The 20,278-nt window shown below is 41.5% G+C and overlaps 1 protein-coding gene across 2 annotated transcripts in view; it reads left to right on the forward strand.

The window, feature by feature from the left end:
- The window catches only part of GTF2E2 (general transcription factor IIE subunit 2), a 136,616-nt gene extending 129,496 nt beyond the window's left edge, over positions 1-7,120 (forward strand). For both annotated transcript variants that reach the window (XM_077144501.1, XM_077144504.1), the window contains exons 7-8: positions 5,590-5,705; positions 6,600-7,120. In XM_077144501.1, coding sequence (XP_077000616.1) covers positions 5,590-5,705; positions 6,600-6,716 — 233 coding nt within the window. In that variant the 3' untranslated portion in view covers positions 6,717-7,120. The remainder of the gene's footprint in view (positions 1-5,589; positions 5,706-6,599) is intronic.
- Positions 7,121-20,278: the final 13,158 nt, after the last annotated feature.

Raw genomic sequence — 20,278 nt, forward strand, 5'->3', positions numbered from 1 at the left:
TCTAGAAATAACAATTACAGCCTGGACTAAATGTGACTGCCATAGAGCTTACAATCTAGGCCCCAATTTTCTTATAAGTATTTTCTAAATGAGACCAGACAATATTTGCTGTTTTCTTTCCAGCTTATTTTGCATCGCATAATGTCTCACAGATTCATTCACAATGTTGCATGCCTCATGACTTCGTTCCTTTCTATAGTAGCACAGTTTATTTGATCATATATGTACATAGTTCATCATTCTGCTTTTCAGTCAGCCACCTCCATCCATTGAGCATTATGTATAATGTCTGAAGGCAGTAGTCCATCAACACTTTCAATTTTAGACCGTTTTAATTGCTCCAAAGAGAAAAATAACCAATAAGCCATACTGTTCTAGTTTGCTAGCTGCTGAAATGCAATATACCAGAAACAGAATGGCTTTTAAAAGGGGGAATTTAATAAATTGCTGGTTTATAGTTCCAAGGCCGAGAAAATGTCCCAATTAAAACAAGTCTATAGAAATGTCCAATCAAAGGCATCCATAGAAAGATACCTTGGTTCAAGAAGGCCATTGAAGTTCAGGGTTTCTCTGTTAAGTGGAAGGGCACATGGCGAGCACAGTCAGAGTTTCTTTCTCATCTGGAAGGGCACATGGCAAACACGGCATCATCTGCTAGCTTTCTCTCCTGGCTTCCGGTTTCATGAAGCTGCTCCCTGGGAGGGGTTTTCCTTCTTCATCTCTAAAGGTCCCTGGCTCATGGACTCTGTGCTTCGTGGTGTTGCAGCATCCTCTGCTCTCCAAATCTCTTCCATTCTCCAAAATGTTTCCTCTTTTATAGGACTCTAGAAATTTATCAAGACCCACCCAAATGGGTGGAGACATGTCGTCACCTAATCCAGCTTAACAACCACTCTTGACTAAATCACATCATCCGGGGAGATGATCTGATTACAGTTTCAGACATACAGTATTAAATAGAGAATGGGATTTACATTAAAACATGGCTTTTCTAGGAGACATGCATCCTTTCAAACCAGAACACGTACCCTCACCAAATAGAAAATCCATATCTTCCCTTAATTCTTGTCTCTCCCGCCATTATTTGCCCCTGGTATTGCTGTGGTACTATTGATGTTTTCCTGTTGAACATAGCCCATTGCATGCAATAGTAGTTTGCCCAGTCTTTGTGCAATTTTGTACAGTCTTTGTGCAAGATTCATATCATTGAAGTCATTTAAGCAAGGACTTATTTATATTTATAGTGTCAGTCGGTGGGGTACATGGCTCTATTTAACTCCTTTCAATCATGTTCACCTTCAATATGGCGATATTATAGACCCACTAATGAATTACCTTCACTTCTATCTGTTCCCTTACATCTAAGTTCAACCTCATTAGCTTAATTGTTCACCCGTCTCTAGCCTCCATGTATATCTAAGACCCCTGTATTCTGTATTATAAGCCTTTGTGTTTACCTTTACCATGATCATAAAAGCCAGATCATAGGGTATCTGTCATTTTGTATCTAGTTTATTTCAGTCAGCATTATGTCCTCAAGGTTATTGCTTCTTGTCATGTGTTTCAGGACATCATTTCATCTTACTAATGCACAATATTCCATCATATATATATATATATATATATATACCACATGTTGTTTATCCACTCACCTGTTGATGGGCATTTGGGTTATTTCCATCTTTGGCAATTGTGAATAATGAGGCGATGAACATCGGTGTGCAAATGTCTGTTTGTGTTGTTGCTTTCAGCTCTTCTGGGTATATAGCAAGTAGCACTATTGCTGGGTCATAGGGCAACTTGAGATTTTTTCCATCTTTTGGCGATTGTGAATAATGCTGCTATGAACATCAGTGTGCACATGTCTGTTTATGTCACTGCTTTTCAACTCTTCTGTGTGTATTACCAAGTAGTGGTATTGCCAGCCATTTATTTTTAAATTTATACTGCATATTAAACTATTTGTCAAGAATTATATAGAGCAAAAATGAAATTCCTTTAGCAGATCCTTTCTCTGGGGTGTGTAGTTCCACACCTTTATGATACGTTTAATATGTTATGCTTTTGCTTTTTAAGAAATTTGTAGAAATCTTAGTTTCTTCTATTTCACATAAATGAGATTTCCCTATATATCTACTACCTAGTCCTTTCTTAGGTAATTTATACTGTCTTCATTAAATGCTTTAACGCCCAGAAATGAGAGACAATAGATGATGATGGTAATGACGATAACTATATTGTATATAGCGCTGTTCTTTTGCTGGCACCATTCTCAGTGATTTGACATATTTTAACTCATTTAATTCCCACAACTTTATGAGGAAGGCATTTTCATCCTCATTTTACAGATCAGGAAACTGAGATCAAATGGTTAAATGACTTGCCCCATCATACCCAGTTAGTAAATGAGGTAACTGAAGCATGAACATAGACAATTGGCTCCACAGTCTGTACTAACTTGTTCTGTTAATTTTATATTTAAGACTGAGGCATAGGTACAATGTTATTTGGAATTTAAACACAGCCTCATTAATGAGTTGGCTAATTTGTTTTTCCTTCCATGGCGTACTTTTAAGTCATACAATTTTCATTCTTAGCCCACGTAGGAAAGGTTCTTCTGAATTAAAAGGGGCAAAATATGAGTTAATGAATTCTATCCTTTCTTCCTTTTTTTTTTTAAAGACAAGATTTCTAAATCAGTTTTGATTTTATTTATCTTTAGAATTGAGAGCATATCTAATACTTAGGGGAACTTCTGCTAAAGTGAAGCATCTGCCTTTAAATCTGATATCCCCTGAATTTTTGATGTTTTCAAAAAAAAAGAAAGAAAAAGAGATTACTATAAAGAAACAGGATTGCCCAGATCTTGGTTTCTAAATACCATTCTCCAATAAGAGGAGTCAGGACATCTTGGAGAAATGATTGAGTCCAAGGTTGGGAAAGTACATGACAAGCCTAGAACATCTTGTGGTACTAGAAGTTAAGGGAATATTTAAAAAGAAATAATGGGAGTCAAGTAAGAAAAACAAAAGAATTAACCTCTGGGAGCTTCCCGTGGCCAGAGTTGGGACATTTGAGCAACAGAATAGTTGATGACAGCAGTGGATTATAATACAGGAAATATCCATGAATCCACACTGATATAAATAAATAATTGAATAATTAAAGGGGAGAAAGAACAGCTTTTATAGAGGTTAAATGAATATATATGGAAAGAATGATGGGAATAGAAAATCACCTTTCAGCAAACCCACAGTAATAATATTGTGGTAAGAACCACCAATGGATGCTTAAATTAGAGAGTAGAAGTGTGATGAGAAACAGGATACTTGCATAGTCTTTAAGTATCTCTTTATAGGATATTAGTTACAAAGGGGAAATTAGTTAACTTTATGATGGAACCTGACAGTCACCCCACCTTAACCAGTGATCAGAGTTGAACAGCACCAGAAATAAGACATATCCCTGCATGATGCACCTGAGAATGTCTTCTGTGGCATTCCTACCAAAAATGCGTCTGGCATTCCTACCAAAATTTCCATCTAATCATGGAAAGATAGCAGGCAAAGCCAATTTGAGGGAGATTTTATAAATAACTGACTAGTAGTCTTTAAAAGTATCGTGGTCATGAGAGAGAAAGAAAGACTGAGGAACTCGTACAGATTGGAGGAGACTAAGGAGAGTGACAACTAAATGCAGTGTGGGATCCTGAATTGGATCTTGGACCAAGAAAAGGACATTGGTGGGGAAACTGGCAAAATTTGAATAAGGTCTGTAGATCAGTTAATAGTATCGTCTCAATGTTAATTTCTGGTATTCACTAATTATACTTCATTTATGTAAGATGTTGTCATTAGAAAAGCTGGGTGAATGGTATGCAGAAATACTATCCTTATTTTGTAACTTTTCTATAAGTATAAAATTATTTCAAAATAAAAATGTTTAAAAATGTGAAAAGAATAGTAAACAGACCCTCCATGATGCCTAGACAGTAGTAGACAGTAGCATTTCATGTATTCAGCAGTTTATTAAGGCCCTGTCACCTGCAGTGTACAGAGCCTACCACAGTGGGAACCAGGGAAAATACAGAGCTCCCTCTTCACCAGGAGCTTATACTGCACAAAGATGAGAATGTCCTGTGAACAGTGGTCACCCAGTGAAATTTTCATAATATATGCATGTGAAAGTTCATTGAACATATAGAAGACAAGAACCCCCAGTACGTATATGGAAATTAAAAAATTTTTATTTAGAGATATTTTAGATTTAAATAACCTTGTGCCTTGGTTGAATTCTTTGTGATTTGCATTTGGTCACCAGCAATAAAAAGCTTTTCAGTATGTGACAGTAAAAGCAGATTTCCTAATGATCACCAGAAACTGTTGGGCCATCATGTGCTTCATAGTATGTATTGAAATAAGAAAGGAAGGAGGAAGAGAAGAGGGAAATGAAAAAAAAGTCTGGTTCCACACAGTATTGGGTGCTTACTTTATTTATAGCTTGTGTATACTGACAGCAGACAGGAAACTAATGACCATGGCCTGAAAGGAGGGGGGCGGTGCCAGTCACTGCCTTGATAAGGCATTCCAGGGAAGCAGAGGAGATAGGAGAGCGGTAGGGGGGTGGGGTGTGTGTGTGTGGAGGGTGGCGCTGGTCAGTGTGAACAGGAGGCCTGGGCTAACTGCCTCAGAGCTCTCATCAAACTTGCTTTATTTTGTGTTCCAAAGTACATTAATCCTAGAATTTTGACATCACAAGACATATCTTTTTTTTTTTTTTTTTTTGGCGTTTGAAACTAGAAGCTATTGACGTGAAACCCAATTATTTGGGCCTTAGTAGCAGAATTTAAGATTTAAGTTATTTTCATTTCAGACATAGCCAGTAGTGATGATCTCTTTTAGCTACAAAAATAATGATACGTGGCCCAGGGCCCATGTGTCTTTGAGGACGAAATGTAGACTGGATAGTAGACCTTTCTTCTTTGTTTTATAGGAAGTGTGAGATAGATTTTCCGTCCTAATCTCTCCCACTCCTTCTCTTTTATGACCTCTTAATGCCCCATCCCTGCCATCTTTGGTTATTTGATTTTAAAAACCTCTTTTGCAAATAAATCATTTCAGATGGACATCTCACTCCCATGTAAAACTTTGGCTCACCATCTCCTTACGTGTTTCTTATTATCTACAGGAGAGGAAATAGGGTATGCTAAACCCAGGGGAGATGAGCAGGAATTGAACTATTTGCCCCAAATGGAGAGAACTGATTTTTGGAACTCAAGGAGTGTTTACTATCTTTCTTCCCCAGGAAAGCAGGCAGGCCTAAGTCACATCATCCTCCATTTACTAGACTCTAAAAATGGAATACCACTGATGGGCCCCTAACTGTGCAGGTTTGTGTTCCCAGGCCCTTCTGCCACTCATTGCCCAGCATTTGAATGTTCTTATCTTACTTCCTTTGTTTTTATAATGAAATCTCAAATGTGCTAATTTAGACTCAGAGGAGATAATATTGAAGCCTGGGTTTCAGTCACTGAGTAGCTTTGACCTGTAAGACTCTCTCATAAAATAACAAACTATCTTCTTGGCACAGAATTTCAGAAACTTTGGAGAAGTGTCACTGTGGATTCAATGGATGAGGAGAAAATTGAAGAGTATCTGAAACGACAGGGTATTTCTTCCATGCAGGATTCTGGACCAAAGAAAGTGGTATGTAATCTCCAGAAAAAAATCGAATCCTGTTTTCTTTGAGCAGCTAACCTGCTTCCTGGCTGCTGTCTGAAGAGCAGGTTGTCAGTTCTACCTTCAGTGTTTCCTCAGTGTCCTAATCCAGTGATCTCAATTGGATGCAAACCAGATATGTCTGATTAAAGGAGGATCACTGGGCCTCTCCTGCCCTGAGGTGCTCCCTGGGCAGGTATTGGCCTCCCCAGCACCTCCACAGGCCCAGCCATGGTGCCTACTCTTAAGCTCCAGCCATACTGAATTATTTGCCATTCTCCCACTTGCCCATTCTCTCACTTCCAGTCCTCTGCACATACTTCTCCTTTTTACTACAAGGAACCTGCTTGGTCTGTACCACCTTAACCGTGTTCCCCCTTGCTCTGGAGGTTTGCTCTGTGTGCTACTCAGGGCCTGCCTCCACCATAGCCCTGATCACATTACATCGTCCTTATTGATTTTCAGGACCCCTAGAAACCAGGGGTCTTGGTTTCTTTTTGGCCCCTAAACCCTGCACATAGTAGGGAGTAGTACTGGAAGGAAGACTTCTGAATTGCCTTGAACCAGCTAATCAAGGATCTGTAGTTCAAGAACAAAGCTGGGGGAGGGTGGGAATAACTCACCCCAGCCTGGACTGGCTGTGTCTTCCCTGTCTCTCACTGCACCATTATGCTTCATAGCTTGTCACCTTTGTGGTTTTCTGGATTTTATGTTTGTGGTCAGGGAGCGTGCTATGGATTGGTATTTACGATGCTGGGCTACAAAAAAAAAAAAAATGCTGAAAGCCCTGTCTCTCTGCTGCTAGTTTCTGGCAGGTTTAGTAAATCCTGACAGTATATTCCTCTGAGTAACTTGTTAAATGGTTTTACCTTGTTCATTTAGGCCCCTATTCAGAGAAGGAAAAAGCCTGCTTCACAGAAAAAGCGACGATTTAAGACGCATAATGAACATTTGGCTGGAGTGCTGAAGGATTACTCAGACATTACTCCTGGCAAATAGGAAACGGTTTAGTCCTTGAGCAGAGAGTTACAGATAACAAAATCAAGATCTTTCTCATCGATCCTTGGAATTTGAAGACTGGCTGTCTTTCCATTTTACTTGTTAGGACTGAGGAGAGGAACAGTTCAGTTTACAGAACAAGTGCAAATTATCGAGCTCAAAGCTTATTTTAATCAAATAGGCCAATGAGAAATGTGACTTTGCGTGATGTTCGCTGTTACCCTTCTGTTATTTCTTAGGGAAAAGGCGCTTTGCATGGCATGCAGGTGTCTGATATTTAACTCTGCTTCTAAATGGTTCCATTTTTCCTCTTTTATTACTTAAGAGCAGTCTGCAGATAGTCTTGAATGCAATATTTGTTTATTCCAGAAGAACGTATTTATAATAAAATCGTTGTAGAAGGATTTCTAAGATGTTAATGAATTTGATTTGTTTCCTTTTATTCTTGGAAATGGCAATTAGCAGCTTCTGTCTCTCACTTCCACGAAGGCACACATTTGGGATATTACTGAAGCCTGTAATTTGTACTGTGCAATAGATCACAGGAATTTCATAATTGGAACCACAAATTTATGACTTTTGTTAGCAAGTTGAAGCAATAAAGATATAGTAAGTATAATTTTTAATGTTTTCTTTTTAAATGATAAATCATTATTTTTTACCCTTTTGGATTTAGTAAGGCATGGTCTGATAGCACCTAGAACAGGGAGGATAGGGTCTTCTTGCCAACCTCAGCGTCCACTTTACCATGCTACACCCTCATGTGGCTGAACCCTGAAGCTCTTCTGGTGAAGGTTCCGTCCCCCGACCCCTCCCCTACCCCCTGCCAAGCTCCCGAGTGCCATCATCAAATATATGTGGGTTCTTAAGAGTCGTGGTGACTTATGGGAAAACCTTCATGGTGATTTCAGCATCTATGGCAAAATATCCATTTTCCTTATCCAAGCTTTTTATATGTCTACTAATGTCCTTTGGGTTGATTCTTACAATTTTCATATCACAAATTGAAATTGCAGGTTTATAAATAACATGATTCAGTGTTCTTAAAAAAGGTGTGATGGTAACACATAGCAATGAATACTCTGTACAAATGACTAGTTTTAGTGGGCCTTTTTCACTTTTTTGAGTTCCCTTCATCCTTTTTATCTTCTCATCCATGAACAGTGACACCTTATTGCTCACCTCTTTCTTACCTCCGAACCCCCTGAAATTGGCAAGAGATGTAAAACTGAGGTTCCACACAATATTTTAGAACATAAGGAATCAAACCTGTCTTGCTTTGTGTCAGATGTTTTTAATGTCTTGTAGTATAAAACTAATTTTTCTTGAAAAATCTAGAGCTAGCTTATCTCTAAGCAGTTGCCTAATTATTGTGGTTGTACACACCATCCTATTTTGTGGGCTAGATCTGGAAATGAGTTTTGGACATTTCAAACACTTAATCTTGTTTTGCAAGGAAACAGACATCAGGGTCTCCCTCAGATGCTTTACTGTCAGTTGTATATTATTAGTGATTTCTAGCTAAGCCTGTACTCACCAGTACTTTGTGGACAAACCTGGTAATTGATTTCAGTTATCTTTTCTAAAACTCATTTCAGGAATGAGGAAATTGAGATCTGGAGAAACAGAGTGTCTTGCTAAACTGCCAAACTCTCAAATTCTAAGGTTTAACTATTAGCTTGCATTTACTTTTGCTAAGCTTTGATCCCCTTTGCCTGTTACATGTTGAGGTACCAGTACTGGGTAATCTGGTAAGGTACGTGGAAGAATTGTAACAGGAGCCCAGTTGTGTTTGAAGATAATAATAATGACAGTTTTATCAGTTCTTCTGGGTGTCTAAAAACATATTCACCAGAAATTCCAAGTTAAAGTTGAAGTCATGTTCTCGCCTGTCCCCATTTCTCCTGGATCTGCAGCCATTTAGAAGCAGGTGGGAATAGGCATGGCTGAGTGAGTTAAAAGGTAAAGACAGTCTGTAGTGCATTCGATCTATAATTCATCACAGTCACTTGGGGCTTTTAGGGATAGCTAAGAGAGATGCAGTTGAGTTTAGACAAAGTGTAAAAAACGAACATTCAGCTGCTGTGTCACCTCCTATAAGTGCAGGCAAGTGATGGTGGGAGCCGGGGGACAGAGGAGCACTCAATACCTGTTGACATAGAGTATTAGTGAAAAGGCAATGCTGAGACATCCCATTATTTCCAGCCCCAGTGTTCACAGGGAGGGCAGTGCCGGTGTATAGCCCTCGATTTCTTTTGTGAGCTGTTTCTTTGAAATCATTAGCAGCAAAAACATGTCCTATGTGCAGTAATGTGGGCATATATCATTTGAATTTATGAATTTCCCCAATTTTTATCAGCTAATGGAAATTTTCACTGAAGCATAAAAGATGAGACCCCCACCCCCCAACCCCGGCCATGTTTCTCTTTTTAGGTGATTCATTTGTGGGGAAGATGATTTTGGCATTTCTAAAGTTTTATTGACTGTCCTTAACAGGCTGAGATTAGTAGTGTGCCTTCTGTGTCATGAGCCCATGTGTGGGCACAATAGCACAGATCTCTGTATTGCTATCCCCAGGGCTTCACTTAAGACAGTTAATAGTTCCCCAATGTGCATTTTGTTGTCTTCTCCTGGGGAATGGTAATAGGTGTTCTGTGGAAATAAGCGGGGATGGAGAGGCTCCAAGGTCAAATAAATTTGGAAACTATTACCCAAACTAACTGGACCTACCTTGGAACCACCTGTCCCTGTCCTAGGGTGAGTGCTGGGAGAAACACACTTTGGAAACAGGATATGCCCTGGCATTGTGTTGTTGTCTTTCCTCCTGGGCACAGTTGTGTGTGTGTGTGTTTTTAAAGACATGTTTCCTTCATAAAAAGATTTCCTTTAGAAATAAATGGTTGTTTACTCTCCAGCAGATTAACAAGTTTACTCTCCTGGGCCCCTTTGGATGGTTTAGGGCCATATTGTGAGTAGCCCAGCTCCACTGGTTTGAGGGTGAGTCAGCACATTCCTGTGCCTCAAACCCCGTGGTTTCAAGACCCTGGTGAGAAACCAGTGACTTTTCAGGGTGTAATTTGGAGTATTTAGCAGTCAACTTCAACTGTAGAGAAGGGGATCAACTGGAAACTTAAGTGGGATTGGCTGGGCTTTGTGCATTCTTAGAATTCAACATGCCAGAACTTGGCAGGGCTTGCACTTCAAAGGGCATTTGATGCAAAAACGTTTTTTTTTTTTTTTAATAAATGAAAACACAAATAGGGATACCAATAGGGGAGAACTGAATAAATTATAGCCTGATCTTGTTCTTAATTATTTTAAGAGTCCTTCACCTGATTTGCGTTTTTAACTTGCTAGACGAGCATACCAAGAGGATGAGGGCTGCTTTGCCCGGTAACTGGTTTTTTTTTACTTTTTTAAATTAAAAAAAAATATGACAAGAAAGAAACATAACCATTCTTAACATATGATCATTCCATTCTACATACATAATCAATAATTCACAATATCATCACATAGTTGCATATTCATCATCATGATCATTTCTTAGAACATTTGCATCAATTCAGAAAGCCAGGTAACTTTTTAACTTCGGCATAATTTCTCTGCATTTAGGCCTCCTTTTATGCAGATGTTTGGGTTGAGTTGAAGTATCTCATCTAATTTACTAATTTAGTGTTAATTTGCATGATCAGAGTTCCCTTTGACTTTTCCAAGTAGAGAAGTGGAACCAAAGACCTGATCTTCCCCTTTCCCCTCAGACTTTCCTTAAGGGAAAGATGTGTATGAGCAATGGAGAACCAAAGGCTTCACTGTTTTGTCTTTATGTGTGGGCAAATTGTGTTGTGGTTTACAGGGACTGGACCTCACCCACCCTCTGATAAAGCAGGAATCATTGTGGTTTGAATTCCTGATGTCACTGCAGAGCTGGGAGAAAAATAAGAAAAAAAAATAATTCTCTTAGTATTTTGATACCTTTTGGGACTGGGCGGGGGCACTTATGGAGCCTGGCCAGTTTAGGGAAGAGTTAGTTTTAATAGTATTTTAGCATCATCTGGAATGTTCTGCAGCAGCAGCAAATAGAAGCTATACTGTGGCCATTTAAAAATTTTTCTATATGGGAGGTTTTTCAGTATCATTCAAACACCTAAGTTTTTGAGGAATCATATTTGAGGTAACACCTCACTACAGTATTCTACGTGCTTTCTAATGATACTGTGAAGCTGTTTTCTGTCCTGAGAGGATATGACATTGATTAAAGAATTGAAGAGTAAGATAGCAGACATGTGCAAATACTGGGTAAGAGGGTTCCTTTCGTCAGTTCTTAGGATTCTTCTTTCATTCCTAATGACATGGAAAACAGAAGTCTGCACATATTCCTAGCACTGAGCATTTCTTTCCCAAAGCACTCAAAGATAACTAGTTAATTACTATTTGCCACCCTATCATAAACACCAAGAATTCTTGAGTATTGGGATATAGAATTTAGGGATTATAGCCATGCCTCCATCATTCTCAAGATTGTTCCTTCTGGTGCATAACTCTTTGAACCCAAAGATGTCATAGGGTACTGGGTTTGGGGAACTTCAGGGATAAGGTGGTATTAATTGCAAGTTGGTCCCATGAAAATAGGTCCAACATACATGCAGGTACCGGGGCCAGTGAATCTGAAACAGATACGATGAGCTGGAGGTGAAAAGGTATTTTGTGAATTTGAAGATTCTTTCCAAATTCCTTTAATATGCAAATTTCTCACAGAGGTGGCAAGTACAGTATTTAATTTCAGATGCCAATTTTATAGCTACATTAGTCTTGTGGTTATAAGGGGTGCATCTTCTCTCCCAGGGGAGGGCTCATTCAGCAACGAACCAAAAAGAACCTCGTTACCATCTTTCTGGGGCCTATGAATTGGTACATTTTGTATGCAAGCAAGAGGAACAAGCACACCTGCCTTCTTAGCCCAAGTTCTTGATTCTAAAAATATAAAACTGCATTTCTGCTCAAGAGAGTGACAGAAAAGACATTTTCTTTCACAGATAGTAATGACATTGGTATTCAACAGATCGGTCAGTGGAAATGCATCTAGAATTTACACTGGAATGGTAAATACCATCCAGACCTGTCACTTACCCATCACTAGGGACCACAAACATGGCGATGACTTGGGGCACTCTATCTTCCCAGGGGTCCTTGTGAAAAATCACATGGAGTAGCTACGTGTTCAGTTGGTGGTTCTTTTGGATGGGTGGCCCCATATTGGCCTGGAGAGGCAGTGGAGCTCCTTAAGGAAGAGCTGCCCTCAACTCATAAGCTGTTTGGCAAATCTCTGGTGCCTTCAAGTTAGAAGTTAACAAGTACTAGTGGTCAATGAGAGGGAGGGATAAGGGGTATGGTTTGTGTGAGTTTTTTCTTTTTCTTTTTTTTTCTGGAGTGATGCAAATGTTCTAAAAAAATGATCATGCTGATGAATATACTACTATGTGATGACATAGTGAGCCATTGATTATACACCACACACAGAATGTTTGTATGTTAAGAATGTTCGTGTTTGTATGTTGTTTGGTTTGATGATACAAAATAAAATTTTTTAAAAAGCAGATAAAAGTTGGAAGTTAACAGATGGGCTGAAGGCAAAGCCTCAGGAGCGAGCCTGCCCCAGAGCCACACTGGGTGTGAAAGTGAAAGCCTGGGAAAGGCTGTGTGCTGGTTTCCCGTGGTTCCCTCTGGTGCCAGGCTATTGGACCTGCTTTTGGTGGATGGTCTCCTCTGTGAAAAGGATGTGGGATCCAAACCATAGAACCAATGACAGTGCCCAACAAAACTAATGAATAGCTCGTGGTAGTTGTTGCCATTGCTCGGAGTTAAGTTCTGGTTCTTTTATTCCTTTAAGGGAAAGAGGTATGCAAAGCATGGGCTTATTGCCGTGGCTGTCAATTCCTGATTTATCACTTAATAAAACATATTTATTTCCTTTAAGTTAGCAGCAAACCATAAATGACGTCGAAATCGATTTAAACTAATCGTGAGCTAAAGCTTTGTAGGCTGAAGTGGATGGGGTAATCTGCTAAGAACCGTAAAAGTCATCAAAAGAGAGGTGTGTGTCTCACCCTGCAGGCAGGGCCCAGTGAGGCCAGCAGCCCAGTGCCAGCCGGGGCCTTGCCCTCTATGGTGAGCTGGTAGAGGGCGCCTCTGGCCCTCCCATTAACACCACCATTTCCTCCTCAACTCTCTCTGTGCTTGGCTCAGTGGCCATGCTCAGCCTTGCCAAGGTCTGAAACTGTGTATGTGTGATGTGCTGGTCCCTGGACTATTGTGTGGGATGCATTTGGTTATTCTTGCAAAAAAGGAATTTGCCAGGCAATGATGTGACAGCCGGAATAAGCACTTTATTTTTAAAAATCACAATAGAAAAGTACCTTTAAACAGTTTACAAAAGCATAATATACCACGTGGAAGTTGCTCTGTTTTCCTTAGAAACAAGAGTACAGAACTCTGAGAGCCAAGCGGCACCGAAGGCATAGTAGGTCCATAAACACTGGAGTTAATAGATCAGTTACCTCCAAGCAACTAATTATCCTTTTTTTTCCTTACCCCCGGCCCTTCTTGTTGTTTTTGATTGTTTTATTTTTTGCCATGACCTTTATTTAAAAGCTTGACATCCATTATCTTCTAATGGAAGATAATGAAATAAACGTAAAAACTGAAACCAACCAGTAATTATTAAAACATTGACATCTTCAGCACAGCTGTGAGCAGGTCAGTAAGAAAGACTGTGATCATGTTTCACCACATTGGCAGTAGAAAATTCTTTGGTCAATATAATTTTACACATGGCTCTTCAACAACAGGGAGAGGCTGGGCTGTCTGAAATGTGTCCACTTACAGAAGACTGGCTTTTGGCTGCCTCTTGAAATAAGCTGAACACCATTCATTCTGAATTCCCAAGGGACTACCTCATCTCTTCCTGTGCTGGTGGGGTAGGTAGTCTCACAAGAAAACGGGATTCACGATAATGTTTTAAATGGTTCGTCTGGCATGGTGCCGCCAAGACTCAAGAACACTGGCCCAGCCCAAGTGATATTTGCAAAATCACTGGGGAGATATGAGCTGCCCACAGTGGTCAGGTGGGTGGAGAGGCATGGGTGGGCTCAGCCAGCTCTTCTAAGGCCGAGCTGGCCTCCCAAGCCAAGGTTTCTCCTTATCAGTGAAATAGACTCTTCACTTCCACTGGAGGTAGGGGAGAGGATGGCTTAAGGAATGTGAATTATGCATCAAGTGAGTTACAAACACACAAGAACGTGCTAGTATAAATGATAAAAATAATCAAACCACAAAAACCAGCACTTGGCACACAGTTTGGCACAGTTCCATCTGGAGTTGCCAGGGCTTTCTAAGGGCGCGCCTCCTCCGATCAGGAATTTGTGCCAATGCAAGTTCTCTTTGCCGCTATGTTAGAAGCTTCTGTAGGCTTTTTGATTGTCTTGCAGGGATATGCTATTAGAACTGGGATTATAAACCCAATCCTGCAGATTGGTTTGGTTTCTAACATGTGCACCATGTTTTAAAACTTATCCTGGGCTTGAGCCAGAGAAACAGATTTCTATACAGTCACAATACAATTCTGGAAATCTTGATAATATTTAAAAACATGCCTCAAACATGCAGCTTATTTAGGAGGGGGAAAAAATAGATATTTTTCCTTAAAAGCATTCAAAGGTCAAGCACAAAACCTGTGATCCAACTCAGTTTAAGATCATCCATCCTATCATACTTAAAATGTTTGGTATTAAAATACTCAACTCTCTGAGTTTTATTGTTGACTTCCTTTATGTTTCGTTTGAAAATATCTTCAAACTGTACAGAAATGTTTATCAAACCATGCGCTCACAAACAACACACTATTTCTTACAATTATACAGTGTAAAAGAGTAAAACATTTTTATTATATATATTTTTTTCTTCGAGGAAAACAGATGTGTGATAGAGGCTGTGGCAAAGTCTTGAAGGGATCAAAACTGGGCAAGGTATTTTTCAAGCCTGAAACAGAAAGACACCACGTTAGGAGAGCAGCTCTCAAAACCAGGCAAGGCACTTCCTCCTGGGTGGACATGCTTTGTTTCGGACATGCCCATCATAGGAGAATCCACAGCTGTGAAACGTGGTAAAATTCATTGGTGATTCCCTAGAGAGGTGTGTGTGTGTGGAACAGATTTATTGACCCTTCAAAAAATAGACCAGAGGGGTGGTTTGAATTACGTACCCCGACAGCCACCCTATTGGTGTAGAACCTACTGTAACTAGGTCCCCCTAAAGTAGAATGGGCCTTAATCCAGATTATAGTGAGAACCCAGAAGTCACAGAATCGAGAAAGGAGAGGTCACCACCACAAGCCAAGAAAGCCAAGGGACCCAAGGGATTGATGGCAGCCAGCCTCATGCTGTCATCTTCAGGGAGAGAGCAAGCCTGGCCAATATCTTGATCTTGATCTTGGACTTCGTTTAGCTTCAAATCCACGAGCCAATAAATTCCCGTTTAAGCCTGCACATTGTGTGGTATTTGTCATAGTAACCTGGCAGCCTAAGACAATCACAAGAATATCAGTGGTCTCACCTTAATTAGTTAGATACATGGGTAACTAATTTCCATTTAATAATCACTTACTTTCCAGAAACTTTCCAATATCTCCCTCCCCTGAAGTTGCAAAGAAACACTCATATGTTTGTTTCGCTATGCCGCTGAAAAGGGCCTTTGAGCGATCACCGAGGACTTTCTGATGCCCATTGCAGAGTCCCACCCTGCGTCCAGGGGTTTTCTGAAAAAACTTCTCAGGTCGATTATGCTGGGTTAACAGATTTGCACTGTAAAACCTCTGCTATTATTCTAAGTCATTTTACCTTCTCCCCATTTCTCAAGCCTCTCATTTCCTTGCCATCTGTATGTAATCTGTCAGGTTCACATCTATTTGTTGTTGTACAGAAGGGACATGCAGCAAAAGATCAGCATATACTAGACTTTCGCTTAGAGAAATACTTTGGCCCGGTGTATCGTTTTCATATCCTAGATTTTGTGTAACTGTACAAATGGTAGAAATAATAACAGGTCCCAAGTCAGAGGGCCCAATATAATTATCACATACTAAATGGACCGTGGGAAGACTCCCTTAATTTCTCTGGACACCAAGAGAACCTCATCTGTGATGCTATAGTAATACACCTCTTATCTCCCTCTTCAGGTTGTGGTTAAAATACTAAATTAGTCCTATCACACCAATTTAACTTAGGCTTATTTCAGAAAGAGGCCAAATCAAAGAGACCTTTAGCTCTTGGCTTTAGCTCTATGAAGCCCTGGCACATAGATACAGAACCTCAAACGTTCAGTTACGATCCCCTCCCCAGCCCTTCCTTCTCCCTTTACGTTCTCAGCTGAAGTCTCTGAAATAGGAGGATTTGTCTACCAGGAGTGAGAGAGGCCTTAGTAAACTCTTCACTAAAATGGACTTTTTGGATCCACTTACACCCCCTTCCCATGCCCAGCACATGGTGGGGGGTCAGCCCTCACTTGCTAAATGCTCATCATTAAAGGATGACAGCAGCATGGGGCAGGAGGCTCTCATACCACGTTTGGCCATGTGTCCTTGCTGCTCAGTGGGTTGGGAGAGAATGGGAAGTACATGCTTTGTGCTGGGTGGCAGGGCCAGCAGAAGGACCCTTCTCTTCTGCTTCACCCTGATGCCTACTCGTAAAGAGGATGGGGATCAGGGGTGCGGAGGGCTTTGGCGGAGGGGGCGGGGAGTAGGGAACTGACGCTTCCCCATGTGCCATGACCTTCCCCTGCCTGTTTCACTTCTTCGCTGGTGCCAGATCTTCTCCCACTAACTGCCAAAGCAGCCTACCCTCAAGCATGCTGGTCTCCAAGAAAACAATGTAAAGGGGAGATGACCCCCCACTCCTGCCCATGCCCCCATAACTGTATGTCAACAGAGAGCGAAGCTGCCTCATGGTATCTGCTTCCTCCTCCGATGCTCTCAGCTTGTCAGGCCGGCAGGGTCATTCCAGACTTGACCGTAGGCCAACAGCTCAAGCTGCATGTGTTTGTTCCAGGAAACCGTTTCTGAGGAACAGGAGCCACTCGCTGGCTGTCCCCCCTGTGGACCAGTTCTCAGGGGATGGCACCTGGCAGCCCCTGTGCTCTGGGAGCCTGGAGGGCCTGTGCACTGCTGAAGGACCTCCAACAGTCCGTTCTGGGCCCCCAGTGCCACACTGGGAAAGCAGGCCCAGCTGGCTGCGGTGACATAGCCACCCTGCTCTCAGGATCTGCAAGAAAGAAGGGACTGCACGTCCAGGCCTGGGAAAAACTGCCACGTGTGATGGCTCCTTCACAGAAGCCCCTGGTCGTGGGTGGGCACCATTCTCAGCTGGCCTTGGTGAGGACCTGGCTGCCCCTCTTTTGCTTTATTCCCTGGAGAGTTCAGCAAGAGTCTTTGGGGAAATGCACATTGGGAACCCTGACCTCTTTCAGGTCCTGCAGTCAATTCCTGGACAGTTCCTTTCCATCTCCCCTAACCACTGAGTTTCTCCTGGACCTTCTGGTAAGGTCAGCATGTCTAAATGCAGGCTTCCATCACTTTGCCTTATAACAAAGAGCCCTGATCTCTTGGCTCACTCTGCTACTTCCACCATTGCCATCTAGGGTTTGGCTCTCCTAAGTACCTTCACCTTGACTCTTCATCCATCCTGCTTTGAGCAGCAAGAAGGCGATGACTACTGAACTCCTGGCCCTGCCAGATCTCTCCAATGACTCTCATGGCTCCCCACATCCCAAACCCCTAACACATGTTCCAAGGCACCCCATAGCTTGGTCCTGATCTGCCTTCAAGAAGCACATGCCATGTCTATTCTTACTTCCTCCCTTCTGTTCGAAGCCCTCTCGGCATATACAATCCATCCTCCACGCAAGCTCCACTCCTTCAAACCTCTCCTATCTCCTTGGCCAGGCCACTTTTTCAGTTTTCAGCAAGGATTACTTTGGATTGTTATTTTCCTTTCTAAGAAGAGCTTCTCCTTCCTCAACCCCAGACACGGTCACTTGCGTACAGCAAAAATGCAATCACCTCCATGACACTTCAGTGTAAGGGAAACTGGAAGTGATGGACCACTGATGAGATGGGGTCCCAAGACTGTGTCCAAGGACCCACCCGGGACTCTGCCCACTGGTCTGAGCTGCCGTAAACTCCTCAATGGGCAGCGCTGGCCACAAGGGACCCTCTAGCAGGAAGCCAACACCTTTGGGGGCACACAAAGGCACCTCAGCTTTCCTGGAGGATAAGCCACCTGCTCCTACTTCATAATACCCTGGACCCCTGAGTAAGAAGAAAGCTGCAAGGGTCTGGTCACTTCTTGCTGGTCGGAAAGTCTGATCTTCTGAAGTAAAACAAAGAACCTGAAAGAGATGAGGGAAGAGAGAAGAGGGAGGTGAGAGCCTATGGTCTCTGAGCCTTTCCAGAGCTATGCCATGTCGATGTGATTCTCACATGGGAAAAGAATGCATTCGCGTTGCCACAGATGTTCCCAGACTGAACAGAAGGTCACTGTGTGGCTATTTCAGTCCCAGTAAACAAGGACGAGGTTCAACTAGGAATGGAGTTCAAACCTTGGAATGTATTAACAAGGACATTTTAAGCAGAATCCGAAGACATCCGGGAACACAGCTCACCATATGGGGAGGGGGCTGGGGCAGGGGAGGGCCCAATTTCATTTAAGAAGCAAAATCAAGTTCTCCTTCAGAGCCTTTCCTGGAAAGGGTCGCTCACAGCATGGCCATGATGGGTAGGCAAGGGATGGAAGTAAATATATAAAATCTTCTCATTTTGGGTAGGTTGCAACCCCAAGTTGAAGACAAAGGAGGGTAGTGTCTGATGAGCTTTTCCCCCCAACAAAAGGAAAGAATTTTCTGTATTTCTCTACATCTGCGTCCTATCCATGTACCTGTACTTGACCTAATTATTAATATTTTCTTCCTTAAGTCTTTAACCCTCTAATATTTATCCATTTTATCCCAACGTTTCATAAGGAATACTCTTCCAACTGATTCCAAATAAACATGGAACATTGTATGACTAAGAGTGTTTCAGTTTTCATTTTATACCTGTCAGCAAGAGTTTTTTTTTTTTTTTTTTAAATCAAGTGCCAGTTTCAGTTTGTAATAAACACTTTTGTACTGGTTTGAAACTGTTAGGTACCCTGGAAAAGCCATGTCCTTTTAATCCTAATCCAATCTTGTCGGAAGGCAGACCTTTTATGGGGTGGGATCTTTTGATTAGGGTTGTTTCCACTGGAGATGTGACCCACCCAATTGTGGGTATGACCTTTTGATTAGATTACGTCCATAGAGATGGAAAATAAGACCCATTCAAGGTGGGTCTTAATTAGTTTACTGGAGTCCTTAAAAAAGCAGATACAAATCATAATAATATGGTCTTACGAACTGTTACAAAGGTACCACATTAATGCAAAATGTTGATAAGAACAACTATCTGTATGAGAGGCTGGGTATCTGGGAACTCTGTATTTTCTGCTTGATTTTTCAATAAATCTAAAATTTCTCTAAAAAAAAAAAAAGCAAGAGCAGATACAGAGAGCAGACGCCTAGACATAAACGTTTTGGAAATGCAGAAGGAAAGCTCCCCTGGCAGAAGCCTGAAGGCCCACAGGAGCTGAGAGAGCCATTTTGAAACCAACAGAGGAGAGAAGGGCAGCAGACACGTGCTCCCACGTGACAGGAACCAGATGCTGCCTCTCCTCCGAGAAGTATCCTCTGGTTGGTGCCTTAATTTGGACATTTTCACAGCCTGAGAGTTGTAACTTGTACCTTAATAAATCCCTGTGTTTTTTTTTTTTTTTTTTGGCAGTTCAATGTTACTTTACATTTTATTGTTTTCCCCAAAGAGAGACCTATGAAGGTGATTATACTCACAGAAAACCTCATCATAGAAGCAGGCAAAGAAAAGGACTAGAAGTCCAAATTGCTAACTGATTATCTTTGGCTGGCTGGATTACTAGCATCTTTTATTTTCTTCTTTGCATCTGTACCTTCTTCAATGAGCAAATGGTATTTGCATTAATAGGAAAAAAGTTTTAAAAGCTAGTGTTTTGTAAAGAGAGACAGGCATTTGTAACCCCCAAATGGGAAACTATCACTTTAAAAGCAGATGTAGGTTAAATAGTTGAAGGCAGAGACTCTGGAGCAGGCCTGGCAAGGTTCTGGCTCAGGCTCTTGCTAGTGCTGTGACTTAAATCTCCAGCCTCCCCAGGTAGGTAACAGAGAGAGACTGTGACAGTACCTGACAGGGTTGTTACAGGGATAAATGAGTCAAATCTTATAAAGGAAATAAATACCCTTTATAAAAGCCATTCCATTTCTGATATATTGCATTGGGGGAGCTTTAGCAAACTGAAACAACGTGCTAACCTTTAAAAGTTTCATGGGCTACAGAGCCTGGAGGGAAAGAGTCTTCTTTAGAAGAGTCCCTGCTGCAAAGAGTGCCGGGGGCCAGCCGGGGCCCC

Source organism: Tamandua tetradactyla, chromosome 26, assembly GCF_023851605.1.
Source record: "Tamandua tetradactyla isolate mTamTet1 chromosome 26, mTamTet1.pri, whole genome shotgun sequence".
Classification (NCBI taxonomy): Eukaryota; Metazoa; Chordata; class Mammalia; order Pilosa; family Myrmecophagidae; genus Tamandua; species Tamandua tetradactyla.